At 49.3% G+C, this 13,740-nt stretch overlaps 2 protein-coding genes across 2 annotated transcripts in view; one reads left to right on the top strand and one right to left on the bottom strand.

Annotated features, from left to right (window-relative positions):
• Positions 1-13,740, bottom strand: part of LOC144509012 (epidermal growth factor receptor kinase substrate 8-like protein 1) — a 152,334-nt gene that overhangs the window by 42,176 nt on the left and 96,418 nt on the right. The window lies entirely within an intron of this gene.
• LOC144509484 (excitatory amino acid transporter 2-like) overlaps positions 1-13,740 on the top strand; it is a 46,057-nt gene that overhangs the window by 31,769 nt on the left and 548 nt on the right. The window contains exons 8-11 of the mRNA XM_078238390.1: positions 1,774-2,007; positions 3,546-3,740; positions 4,883-5,017; positions 11,339-11,609. Coding sequence (XP_078094516.1) covers positions 1,774-2,007; positions 3,546-3,740; positions 4,883-5,017; positions 11,339-11,609 — 835 coding nt within the window. The remainder of the gene's footprint in view (positions 1-1,773; positions 2,008-3,545; positions 3,741-4,882; positions 5,018-11,338; positions 11,610-13,740) is intronic.

Here is a 13,740-nt window from a genome sequence, read left to right as displayed (position 1 = left end):
AGCCATGACTGCCTTAATCAGGGAGCTCGTTGTCCAAGAGGTCCGCATAATGGGCCCCGTTAGAGTCATTACAATCTGGACAAAGCAGATAGGGAGAAACTGGTCCCATTGGCTAAAGGTTCCAGAACCAGGGACCCTGAGTTAAGGTGGTTGGCTAAAGTTGAGATGGCAAGGAAACCAGCGAGTGGTCAGGAACAGGAATGCGAGTGTGGTGGAGGTAGATTCAACCAGAACTTTCACATTGGAATTGGATCACTCTCGGAAGAGAGCTTGCAGGGTTACGGGAAAAAGGACAGTGGATTGGGACCGGCTGATTTGCAGATAGACGTCGGTGGTGGTGGAGGCAAACTCGTTGGGGTCTTTTAAGAGACTTCTGGATGAGTACATGGGATTTAATGGGATTGAGGGCTATAGATAGGCCTAGAGGTGGGGATGTGATTGGCGCAACTTGTGGGCCGAAGGGCCTGTTTGTGCTGTGGCTTTCTATGTTCTATGGACACCGTGGGCTGAATGGCCTCCTCAGCGGTCGGACATGTTGTTTTTCTTTATTCATTTGTGGGACATGGGTGTCGCTGGCTGGGCCAGCATTTATCGCCCATCCCTAGTTGCCCTTGTTCAGAGGGCAGTTGAGAATCAACCACATTGCTGCGGCTCTGGAGTCACATGTAGGCCAGACCGGGTAAGGACGGCAGATTTCCTTCCCTAAAGGGACATTAGTGAACCAGATAGGCTTTTATTTAGGTGGATTGGCCATGCTAAATTGACCCTTAGTGTCCAAGGATGCACAGGTTAGGTGGATTGGCCAGGCTAAATTGCCCCTTAATGTCCAAAGATGTGCAGGTTAGGTGGATTGGCCATGCTAAATTGCCCCTTAGTATCCAAGGATGCGCAGGTGAGGTGGATTGGCCATGCTAAGCTGCCCCTTAATGTCCAAGGATGTGCAGGTTAGGTGGATTGGCCATGCTAAATTGCCCCTTAGTGCCCAAAGGTGTGCAAGTTCGGTGGATTGGCCATGCTGAATTGCCCCTCAGTGCCCAAAGATGTGCAAGTTGGCATGGCACGGTGGTACAGTGGTTAGCGCTGCTGCCTCACGGCACCAGGGACCCAGGTTTGATTCCCGGTTTGGGTCACTGTCTGTGTGGAGTCTGCACGTTCTCCCCGTGCCTGTGTGGGTTTCCTCAGGGTGCTCCGGTTTCCTCCCACAGTCCGAAAGACGTGCTGGTTAGGTGAATTGGCCACACTAAATTCTCCCTCAGTATACCCAAACAGGCGCCGGAGTGTGGCGACTAGGGGGATTTTCACAGTAATTTCATTGCAGTGTTAATGTAAGCCTACCTGTGACGAATAAATAAACTTTTAAAAAAGTTAGGTGGATTGGCCATGATAAATGTGTGGGGTTACAGGGATAGGATAGGTCTAGGTAAGATGCTCTGTCAGGAAGTCAGTGCAGACCCAATGGGTCGAATGGCCTCTTCTGTACTGTAGGGAATCTATGAAGTTCCAATCTCTTGGATGAAGCCACAATCTATTGCTTCGAGAGTGATACCCAATGAGATACAGCCAACAATGGGTTTGCCCTTCAGACGATGTGGTGCTGGTGTATGATTGGCCATGACGCTCCATGGTGAATTCACCTTGAGCAAAGGAAGCATCCGGAATCCTGCCGTGCCCCCGTGCCCCTTCACTCACCATCCTTGCCCATCATGTTTCTCGTCCTGCCAGCGGGCAGCATTGACAACAAGGCCTTGTGAGCAGGTGCGTTGTGTTTGGCAGGTACTCACCGCTGGGAATTGCCTCTCTGATCTGCGGGAAGATCGCAGAGATCAAGGACCTGGAGGTGGTAGCGCGGCAGCTGGGAATGTACATGGTGACGGTGATGGTCGGACTCCTCATCCACGGGGCAATCATCCTCCCGTTCATTTATTTTATCATCACGAGGAAGAACCCGCTCACCTTCTGCGGAGGAATATTTCAAGCCTGGATCACAGCTCTCGGAACAGCGTCGAGGTATAAACCCACTCCTGTGTCTGCGGCAGCAATTGCAGGGAGAACTGGTGTATCTTGTAAGGTCCACCCCAAATGATAACCTGTCCTGGGAGTGATTGATGGGGACAGTGTAGAGGGAGCTTTACTCTGTATCTAACCCCGTGCTGTACCTGTCCTGGGAGTGTTTGATGGGGACAGTGTAGAGGGAGCTTTACTCTGCATCTAACCCCGTGCTGTACCTGTCCTGGGAGTGTTTGATGGGGACAGTGTAGAGGGAGCTTTACTCTGTATCTAACCCCGTGCTGTGCTGTCCTGGGAGTGTTTGATGGGGACAGTGTAGAGGGGGCTTTACTCTGTATCTAACCCCATGCTGTACCTGTCCTCGGACTGTTTCATGGGGACAGTGTAGAGGGAGCTTTACTCTGTATCTAACCCCGTGCTGTTCCTGTCCTGGGAGTGTTTGATGCGGGCAGTATAGAGGGAGCTTTACTCTGTATCTAACCTCGTGCTGTACCTGTCTTGGGAGTGTTTGATCGGGACAGTGTAGAGGGAGCTTTACTCTGTATCTAACCCTGTGCTGTACCTATCCTGGGAGTGTTTGATGGGGGAAAGTGCAGAGAGAGCTTTACTCTGTATCTAACCCTGTGCTGTACCTATCCTGGGAGTGTTTGATGGGGGACAGTGTAGAGGGAGCTTTACTCTGTATCTAACCCTGTGCTGCGCCTGTCCTGGGAGTGTTTGATGGGGGACAGTGTAGAGGGAGCTTTACTCTGTATCTTACCCCATGCTGTACCTGTCCTTGGAGTGTTTGATGGGGGACAGTGTAGAGGGAGCTTTACTCTGCATCTAACCCCGTCCTGTACCTGTCCTGGGAATGTTTGATGGGGACAATGTAGAGGGAGCTTTACTCTGTATCCAACTCCGTGCTGTACCTGTCCTGGGGGTGTTTGATGGGGACAGTGTAGAGGGAGCTTTACTCTGTATCTAACTCCGTGCTGTACCTGTCCTGGGGGTGTTTGATGGGGACAGTGTCGAGGGAGCTTTACTCTGTATCTAACCCCGTGCTGTACCTGTCCTGGGAGTGTTTGATGGGGGACAGTGTAGAGGGAGCTTTACACTGTATCTAACCCCGTGCTGTACCTGTCCTGGGAGTGTTTGATGGGGGAAGGTGTGGAGAGAATTTTCCTCTGTATCTAATCTCTGTCATGATGTGGAGATGCCGGCGTTGGACTGGGGTAAGCACAGTAAGAAGTCTCACAACACCAGGTTAAAGTCCAACAGGTTTATTTGGTAGCAAATACCATAAGCTTTCGGAGCAATGCTCCTTCGTCAGATGGAGTGGTCTCTGTTCTCAAATTACATTCTGTAATTTGATTTCTGTGTCTGTGCCCTGTTTGAGAACAGAGACCACTCCATCTGACGAAGGAGCATTGCTCCGAAAGCTGATGGTATTTGCTACCAAATAAACCTGTTGGACTTTAACCTGGTGTTGTGAGACTTCTTACTCTAATCTCTGTGGCAGCCATTACAGTAACTCTCATTCTGTCTCTTTCAAACAGTGCAGGTACTTTACCCGTGACATTTCGATGTCTTGAAGAAAACCTACACATCGACAAGCGGGTGACTAGATTTGTGCTTCCGATTGGGGCCACGATAAATATGGATGGGACAGCCTTATACGAGGCCGTGGCGGCCATCTTTATTGCTCAGATGAATGGGGTGATTCTGGATCCTGGGCAGATAATTACCGTGAGGTAAGTGATTCTTTCCATCACCATTTTATTATTTCCTGGTGAGATGTGGGCATCATTGGTGGGGGGAGGGGGGTGTCCAGCCTTTGAATCCTTGCTTATCTCTCTCATACAAATGTAAATCTGGTTATCTCCGAATCGGCTGCCCCCTTCTCTGATAAAACCCGACTTCTTCCCATCGGTTGAGTTGCTCGTTAGGATGGCAAATGTGATGTTAGCATTCATTTTGAAAGGGGCGGCATGGTGGCGCAGTGGTTAGCACTGCTGCCTCACAGCGCCAGGGACCCTGGTTCAATTCCAGGCTTGGGTCACTGTCTGTATGGAGTTTGTACATTCTCCCCGTGTCTGCGTGGGTTTCCTCCCACAGTCCAAAGGTGTGCAGGTTAGGTTGATTGGCCATTCTAAATTGCCCCTTAGTTAAAAGTTAACGTTTATTTATTCATCACAAGTAAGGCTTACATTAACACTGCAATGAAGTTACTGTGAAATTCCCCCAGTCGCCACATCCCGGGTCAATGCACCTAACCAGCACGTCTTTCAGTCTGTGGGAGGAAACTGGAGCACCCGGAGGAAACCCACGCAGACACGGGGAGAATGTGCAAACTCCAAAGTGTCCAAAGATGTGTAGGTTAGGGAGATTGGCCATGCTTGATTGTCCCTTAGTATCCAAAGATGTGCAGGTTAGGGGGATTGGCCATGCTAATTGTCCTTTAGTGTCCAAAGATGTTTAGGTTAGGGGGATTGGCCATGCTAAATTGCCCATTAGTATCAAAAAGATGCATAGGTTATCTGGATTACCTCGGTAAATGTGCACAGTTACAGGAATAGTGTGTGGAAGGCGGGGGAGCAAGGGTGGTCTCGGGAAGATACACTGTTGGAGGGTAGGGTTGACCTCATGGGCTGAATGGCCTCCTTCTGCAGTGCAGGGAATCTATGGATTGTATGGTAAGCCCAGCAGCTGTGATGCCCCCACAGAGGAATATCCCACTGTTACTCATTTGAGTAAGGAGCGGGAAGTGAGTGCGAGCCTGGGGAGTCCCTGCCTCAGGTTCATTGGGTGCAGTAGAAGGAGGTGGGGAAGGAATGTGTAAGTAATCTTTTGCTAAGTTTTATTCCTTGTTCTTTCTCTTCCCCCCTGCCGCTAGCCTGACTGCTACCCTGGCGAGTGTGGGTGCTGCCAGCATTCCCAGCGCTGGCCTTGTGACGATGCTCCTGATTCTGACAGCAGTCGGGCTGCCCACCCAAGACGTCAGCCTCCTCATTGCAGTCGACTGGCTCCTGTGAGTAAAACCTGTGGCATTTCCATGGTTGGCTTCATACAAACAGACCCATCTCACACAGGACTGGTCAACTAAACATAGGGGGCGGCTCATTTGAAGGTGCAGTGCTCAGCAGACACAGTAAGGAGTCTAACAACACCAGGTTAAAGTCCAACAGGTTTATTTGGTAGCACGAGCTTTCGGAGCGCTGCTCCTTCATCAGGTGAGTACAGGATTTGTTTCACAAACAGGGCATATATAGACACAAACTCAATTACAAGATAATGGTTGGAATGCGATTCTTAACATAGAACATAGAACAGTACAGCACAGAACAGGCCCTTCGGCCCACGATGTTGTGCCGAGCTTTATCTGAAACCAAGATCAAGCTATCCCACTCCCTATCATCCTGGTGTGCTCCATGTGCCTATCCAATAACCGCTTAAATGTTCCTAAAGTGTCTGACTCCACTATCACTCCAGGCAGTCCATTCCACACCCCAACCACTCTCTGAGTAAAGAACCTACCTCGGACATCCTTCCTATATCTCCCACCATGAACAGGTAATCAATCAGTAAGGATAGGCAACAACACCTCCTCCACGATCATCCTCAACACCGGTGCCCCACAAGGCTGTGTTCTCAGCCCCCTACTATACTCCTTATACACCTATGACTGTGGCCAAATTCCCCTCCAATTCGATTTTCAAGTTTGCTGGTGACACCACCGAAGTGGGTCGGATCTCAAACAATGATGAGACAGAGTACAGGAATGAGATAGAGAATCTGGTGAACTGATGCGACAACAATAATCTCTCCCTCAATGTCAACAAAACGAAGGAGATTGCTCTCGACTTCAGGAAGCGTAAAGGAGAACATGTCCCTGTCTACATCAACGGGGACGAAGTAGAAAGGGTCGAGATATTCAAGTTTTTAGGTGTCCAGATCACCAACAACCTGTCCTGGTCCCCCCATGCTGACTCTATAGTTAAGAAAGCCCATCAATGCCTCTACTTTCTCAGAAGACTAAGGAAATTTGGCATGTCAGCTATGACTCTCACCAACTTTTACAGATGCACCATAGAAAGCATTCTTTCTGGATGTATCACAGCTTGGTATGGCTCCTGCTCTGCGCAAGACTGCAAGGAACTACAAAAGGTCGTGAATGTAGCCCAATCCATCACGCAAACCAGCCTCCCATCCATTGACTCTGTCTACATTTCCTGCTGCCTCGGCAAAGCAGTCAGCAGCAGCCAGCAACCAGTCTTTTCTCCTTGGAGAGACGTAGGATGAGAGGAGACCTGATAGAGGTATATAAGATGTTGAGAGGCATAGATCGGGTGGACTCTCAGAGGCTTTTTCCCAGGGTGGAAAAAGCTGCTACGAGAGGACACAGGTTTAAGGTGCTGGGGGGTAGGTACATGGGGAGATGTTCGGGGGAGGTTTTTCACACAGAGGGTGGTGGGCGAGTGGAATCGGCTGCCATCAGTGGTGGTGGAGGCAAACTCAATAGGGTCTTTTAAGAGACTCCTGGATGAGTACATGGGACTTAATAAGATTGAGGGTTATAGTTAGGCCTAAAAGGTAGGGATATGTTCGGCACAACTTGTGGGGCTGAAGGGCCTGTTTTGTGCTGTAGTTTTTCTATGTTTCTATGTTTCTATAATCAAGGACCCCACGCACCCCGGGCATTCTCTCTTCCACCTTCTCCCGTCGGGCAGAAGATACAAAACTCTGAGGTCACGCACCAATCGACTCAAGAACAGCTTCTTCCCTGCTGCTGTCAGACTTTTGAATGGACCTACCTTGCATTAAGTTGACCTTTCTCTACACCCTAGCTATGACTGTAATAGTACATTCTGCACTCTCTCCTTTCCTTCTCTATGAACGGTATGTTTTGTCTGTATAGCGCGCAAGAAACAATACTTTTCACTGTGTGTTAATACATGTGACAATAATAAATCAAATCAAATCAAATCAAATACAGATGTAGACAATGTGAGTGGAGAGAGGGTTAAGCACAGGTTAAAGAGATGTGTATTGTCTCAAGCCAGGACAGTTAGTGAGATTTTGCAAGCCCAGGCAAGTCGTGAAGGCTATAGCCCATTGGACTTTAACCTGGTGTTGTGAGACTACTCACTGTGCCTACCCCAGTCCAACACCGGCAACTCCACAGCATGTCCAGCAGACTGATTTACTATAAAGCTTTGACAGCTATTGGCAACAGGAAGGGACAGCAGCAATTCCTTCACGCCACCTATTAAGAGCTAACCTGAAAGCTCCTCTGCTGGTCACATGATTTACGTCCTGGCTACCTCCTCATGAGTGTATCACTTCTTAAAGTGACATCACAACCCATCTGAGCAGGGACATTTTGGAGGATCGATCTAAAAGTGTAGTGTGGATCTGGGGGATGAGCCTGGGGACGCAGGAATGAACATGGGAGCAAAGGGACAGGGAAAGCCATTCAGACCCACAGACTTGTTAGGAACATAGAACAGAGGAGCAGAAGTTGGCAAATTCACCCCTTCGAGCTGTTCCACCATTCAATCAGATAATGGCTGATCTCTCCCTGGTTTCAAATCCACCTCCCCACCTGTCCCCCATACCCCTTTAACCCATTTTTTAATATCAGAAATATATCTATCTCCTTCTTGAAACCATTCAATGATTCAGACTCCACCGCGCGATGGGGCAGCGAGTTCCACAAATTCACCACCCTCTGCGAGAAGTAGTTCCTCCTCATCTCAGTTTTAAATCTACCGCCTCTCAACCTATACCTGTGACCTCTTGTTCGAGATTGCCCCACAAGGGGAAACATTTAGTCACCATTTATTTTATCAATCCCTTAAAAATGTTATATACCTCGATCAGATCCCCCCTCATCCTTCTAAACTCCAGCCAGTACAAACCCAAACTGTTTAATCTCTCCTCATCCGTCAACCCTTTCATCCCGGAATCAACCTGGTGAACCTCCTCTGAACTGGATCAGGATGTTTTGCTGCAATTGTAGAGGGTGTTGGTGAGGCCACACCTGGAGTACTGTGCGCAGTTTTGCTGTCCTTATCTGAGAAGGATGTCCTTGCTATAGAGGGAGTGCAGCGAAGGTTTACCAGGCTGATTCCTGGGATGGCAGGTCTGTCATATGAGGAGAAACTAAGTTGGTTAGAATTATATTCACTGGAGTTTAGAAGAGTGAGAGAGGATCTCATAGCAGCTTATGAAATTCTAACAGGGTTAGAATTCAGAAAGAATGTTCCCGATGGTGGGGGGAGTCCAGAACGAGGGGTCATAGTTTGTGGAAAAGGGGGAATCCTTTTAGAACTGAGGTGAGGAGAACTTTCTTCACCCAGAGAGTGGTGAATGTGTGGAATTCATTACCACAGAAAGTTGAGTGATTTCAAGAAGAAATTAGATATAGCTCTTGAGGCTAAAGGGATCAAGGGATATGGGGGGAAGGGGGGAATCAGGATATTGAATGTGATGATTAAAATGAGTGGCGGAGCAGGCTCGAAGGGCCGAATGGCCTCCACCTGCTTCTAGTTTCTATGTTTCTATGCCTCCAATGCTGCCACATCCTTCCGCAGATAAGGAGACCAAAACTGGACACAATACTCCAGATGTGGTCTCACCAACACCCGATACAATTGCAACAACACTTCTCTACTTTTATACTCCAGTCCTTTTGCAATAAATGCCAACATCCCATTTGCCTTTTTTAAATTATGTGCTGTACCTGCATACCTGTTTCTGCGATTCATTGCCCTGTTATTCAATTGGATCACGGCTGATCCGATTGTGGTCTTAACTCCATTTTCCTGCCTGTCCCTCATAACCTTTGACCCCTTGTCGATCAGAATAATCTCTCTAACTCGGCCTTGGATACATTTAATAACCCCACCCCCACTGCTCGCTGCGGGAGGGAATGCCCCTTGAGAGAACAAAATTCACCTCATCTCAGTTTTAAATAGACAACCCCTAATTTCTACATTGTGGCCCCCAGTTGGATTCGCCATGTTAAAATGCCCTTCAGTGTCCAAAGATGTTAGGGTGATTGGCAGGGTAAATATGTGGGGTTACGGCGATAGGGTATGGGGTAAAGTTTATTTATTAGTGTCACAAATAGGCTTACATTAACACTGCAATAAAGTCACTGTGAAAATCCCCTAGTCACCACACTCTGGCGCCTGTTCGGGTACACTGAGGACGAATTTAGCACGGCCCAATGCACCCTAACCAGCACGTCTTTCAGACTGTGGGAGGAAACCGGAGCACCCGGAGGAAACACACGCAGACACGGGGAGAACATGCAAACTCCACACAGACAGTGACCCAAGCCGGGAATCGAACCTGGGTCCCTGGAGCTGTGAGGTAGCAGTGCTAACCACTGTGCTACCGTGCCGCCCTCAATTCGCTGATCAACCATGATGAAGATGAATGGTGGAGCAGGCTCGAAGGGCCGAATGGCCTCCTACTGCTTGTAGTTTCTATGTTTCTATGCCTCCAATGCCACCACATCCTTCCTCAAATAAGGAGACCAAAACTGGACACAGTACACCAGATGTAGTCTCAGCAACACCCTGGGCCTGGGTAAAAATGATCTGTTGGAGAGACAGTGTGGACTCGATGGGCTAAATGGCCTCCTTCTGGACTGTACGGTTTCTATGATTCTATAATTCTATGAGTGTACTTCCAGACGCCCCGATAGGAAGAAACATCCTCGCAACATTAAGCAACCCCCACTCCGAGATCTTACAGGTTTCGATAAAATGGGTGGCACGGTGGCACAGTGGTTCGCACTGCTGCCTCACGGCGCCAGGGACCCAGGTTCGATTCCCAGCTTGGGTCACTGTCTGTGTGGAGTTTGCACATTCTCCTCGTGTCTGCGTGGGTTTCCTCCAGGTGCTCCGGTTTCCTCCCACAGTCCGAAAGACGTGCTGGTTCGGGTGCATTGGCCGTGCTAAATTCTCCCTCAGTGTACCCGAACAAGCGCCGGAGTGTGGTGACTAGGGGATTTTCACAGTAACTTCATTGCAGTGTGAATGTGACCCTACTTGTGACTAATAAATAAACTTTACTTTTTACTTCACCTCTTAATGACTACAGGCCCAACCTGCTTAACATTTCCTTTATTCCAGAGTCAGGCAATGATCCTTCTCTGAGCTGCCTCTACAGCAATAATGTCCTTTTTTTCAGTGAGGAGACCAAAACTGTACACTGTGCTCCGGATGTGCTCTCATTAAGACCCTGTGTAGCCTGTCAGGAGAAGTTTGCTTCACATCAGGGAGGGTGATTAGAGACGAGTTGGAATCAGTGCTTCGCAGCCACTGAAGTTACCGTTAGAATGAAAGAAAGGCAGCAGCTCGTTTGCGCATAGCAAGATCCCACAAGCAGGTCGTGATAACCTGTTTATTTGTTACGTTCACAGAATCCTTACAGTGCAGAAGGAGGCCATATGGCCCGTCGAGTCTGCACCGACTCTCCGGCAAGAGTTGCACCCAGGCCCGATCCCCATAATCCAGCATATTCACCCCGCAAATCCCCTTAACCTGTACAACTTGGGACACTAAGGGGCAACTCAGCATGGCCAATCCACCTAACCTGCACATCTTTGGACACTAAGGGGCAGTTTAGCATGGCCAATCCTCCTAACCTACACATCTTTGGCTACAAAGGGACAATTTAGCATGGCCAATCCACTTAACCTATACATCTTGGGACACTAAGGGGCAATTTAGCATGGCCAATCCCCCTAACCTGCACATCTTTGGACACTAAGGGGCAGTTTAGCATGGCCAATCCTCCTAACCTACACATCTTTGGCTACAAAGGGACAATTTAGCATGGCCAATCCACTTAACCTACACATCTTGGGACACTAAGGGGCAATTTAGCATGGCCAATCCACCTAACCTGCACATCTCAGGACACTAGGGGGCAATTTAGTGAGGCCAATCCACCTAACCTGCACATCTCGGGACACCAGGGGGCAATTTAGCATGGCCAATCCACCTAACTTACACATTTGGAGTGTGGGAGGAAACCGGAGCACCTGGAGGAAACCCACGTTGACACGGGGAGAAGGTGCAAACTGCACACGGACAGTCATCCAAGGCCGGAATTGAACCCAGATCCCTGGAGCTGCGAGGCAGCAGTGCTAACCACTGTGCCACCACTTCATGGTCACCCCTCAGTATTCTCTTTTTGAGAGAAAACAGCCTGTTCTGCCTTTTCTGACGGGTTTAGTCTGGCAGTCCTGGTTTAATTGTGATTAATGAAGGCCTTGTCTTTGGGCCCTTTTACCTGCCACAAATTTCAACGTCAAGTTTTTTGATATTTGCAGTGATCGTATGAGAACTTCGGTGAATGTGGTGGGCGACTCGTTCGGGGCTGGGATAGTGCACCATCTCTCCGAACTGGAACTGGCGGCCATCGACGCCCAACATTCGGATCAAAACGACCTGGAGATGATTAAACTCCGACCAACACTCGATGATAAGGTCTACAAGATGGAGATCCCGACCCTGCTTCCTTACGCGGGATACAACTCAATACCAACTGAAGATTACGAAGTAAAGTTTCCTTTTGATTTATTTTCCATCAAACGTTCAAGGGTTGGTTGTGCCTACTGGAGAAAGGATAGACTTTTAGATATCGATTTTCACGATCTTAAGACGTCCCAAGGTGCGATGCAGCAATGTGGTCTTCTGGTAGTTTGAATCTCAAGGTCTAACAAGCAACAGTGTGCCAATGACCAGTTAATGTGTGTTATATGTTGACTGAGGGATAAATATTGGGCAGGACACCAGGCGGGACTTCCAGGTTCTTGCCCGAATAAATCCTTCTGCCCGTTGTGGGATGGCACGGTGGCACAATGGTTAGCATTGCTGCCTCACAGCGCCAGGGACCCGGGTACGATTCCCGGCTTGGGTCACTGTCTGTGCGGAGTCTGCGCATTCCCCCTGTGTCTGTGTGGGTTTCCTCCGGGTGCTCTGGTTTCCTCCCACCATCCAAAGATGTGTGGGTTAGGTTGATTGGCCATACTAAATTGCCCCTTTGTGTTAGGGGGAATGTCAGGAAGATTAGTAGGGATAAATATGTTGGGCTATGGGGATAGGACCTGGTTGGGATTGTTGTCAGTGCAGGCTCGATGGGCCAAATGGCCTCCTTGTGCATTGTAGGGATTCTTACTGCCCTCTGAAATGGCCAACCCAGCCACTCAGTTCAAGGGCAACGAGGGATGGGTAATAAATGCTGGCCAGCTGAATAAAACCTCAGACGACAGTTGGGGTCCTTGGTTTAACAAAAGTTGTCATCCCCGGCAGTGCTGCACTCCCTCAGTGTTGCAGTGTCAGCCATCCTTTGCAACCCTGCCAGGGGTATTCTCCTCACTTGGGTTTCTCCGTACAGATATCAAACACCTCAAAATCATCCTGCATTGCCTATATGGTAAAGTCTTGGGAAACTACTCCAGTTGACTAATTCTGGCCTAGCAAACATAGAATATTTACGAGACAGAAGGAGATCACTGAGGCACACGGTGGCACGATGGTTAGCACTGCTGCCTCACAGCGCCAAGGATCCAGATTCGAATTCGGCCTCGGGTCACTGTCCATGTGGAGCTTACACATTCTTCCCGTGTCTGCATGGGTTTCCTCCGGGTATTCCGGTTTCCTCCGAAAGTCCAAAGGTGTACAGGTTCGGTGGATTGGCCACGCTAAATTGAGCCTTAGGCCGAAAGTTTCCCGGCATGCCCGTCCCGATTCCGGGGGTAGGCGAGGCTCGGAGAACGGCATTCTCTGTTGGCCTCGGGGGGGATTGTACAAACCTCGGGGAGACGTACCGGTAAAATTCCACCCTTAGTGGCCAAAGATGTGCGGGTTAGGTGGATTGGCCATGCTAAATTGCCCCTTAGTGTCACAAGATCTGTTGGTTAGGTGGATTGGCCATTGGGAGATGTGTGAGGTAATGGAGATAGGGCGGGGGAGAAGGCCTGGGTAAGATACTCTTTCAGAGAGCCGGTGCTAACACAATGGGCCGAATAGCCTCCATCTGCACTATAGGGATTCTATGGCCGGAATTTTCCGACCATTCACCCCAGCGGGATTTTCCCATCCTGCTGCAGTGAACGGAGATTTGGCTGGTCGCCAACTTTTCCGTTTTCCTGGCAGCGGGAGCGTGGTGTGAATGGGTGGTGGAATCGCGCCCAATGATTCTAGGCAGGGGGGGGGGAGTTTTCCCATTCTGCCCGCCACGGGAATGGTAGTGGGCGGAGGGCTGGACCATGCAAAGGTCCATTGACCTGGGGTGGGATTTTCCGGTGTTGGGGCGAGTGTACTGGACATTCCTGCCCCAAGAGTCATGATGTGTGTTACAGAATTCCCAAACCGCTGTTCTGTTCTTGTCGGCACAGTGCTGAGTCCAGTTCAGTTTCTGGTCAAGAGTAACCCCCAGAGTGTTGATAGTGAAGGGATTCAGCGATGGTTATCGAGTGCCAAGGGAAGATGGTTCGATTGTCTCTTCAGTTGGAGATGGTCATTGCCTGGCACTTGTGTTTTCTTTTATTCATTTATGGGACATGGGCATCGCTGGCTGGGCCAGCATTTATTGCCCATCCCTAGTTGCCCTTGAACTGAGTGGCTTTCTTGGCCATTTCAGAGGGCATTTGAGAGTTAGCCACATTGCTGTGGTTCTGGAGTCACATGTAGGCCAGACCGGGTAAGGACGGCAGATTTCCTTCCCTAA

Source organism: Mustelus asterias, chromosome 21, assembly GCF_964213995.1.
Source record: "Mustelus asterias chromosome 21, sMusAst1.hap1.1, whole genome shotgun sequence".
NCBI lineage: Eukaryota > Metazoa > Chordata > Chondrichthyes > Carcharhiniformes > Triakidae > Mustelus > Mustelus asterias.
Note: the sequence above shows the minus strand (reverse complement) of the source record. Positions and strands in the feature narration are given on the sequence as shown.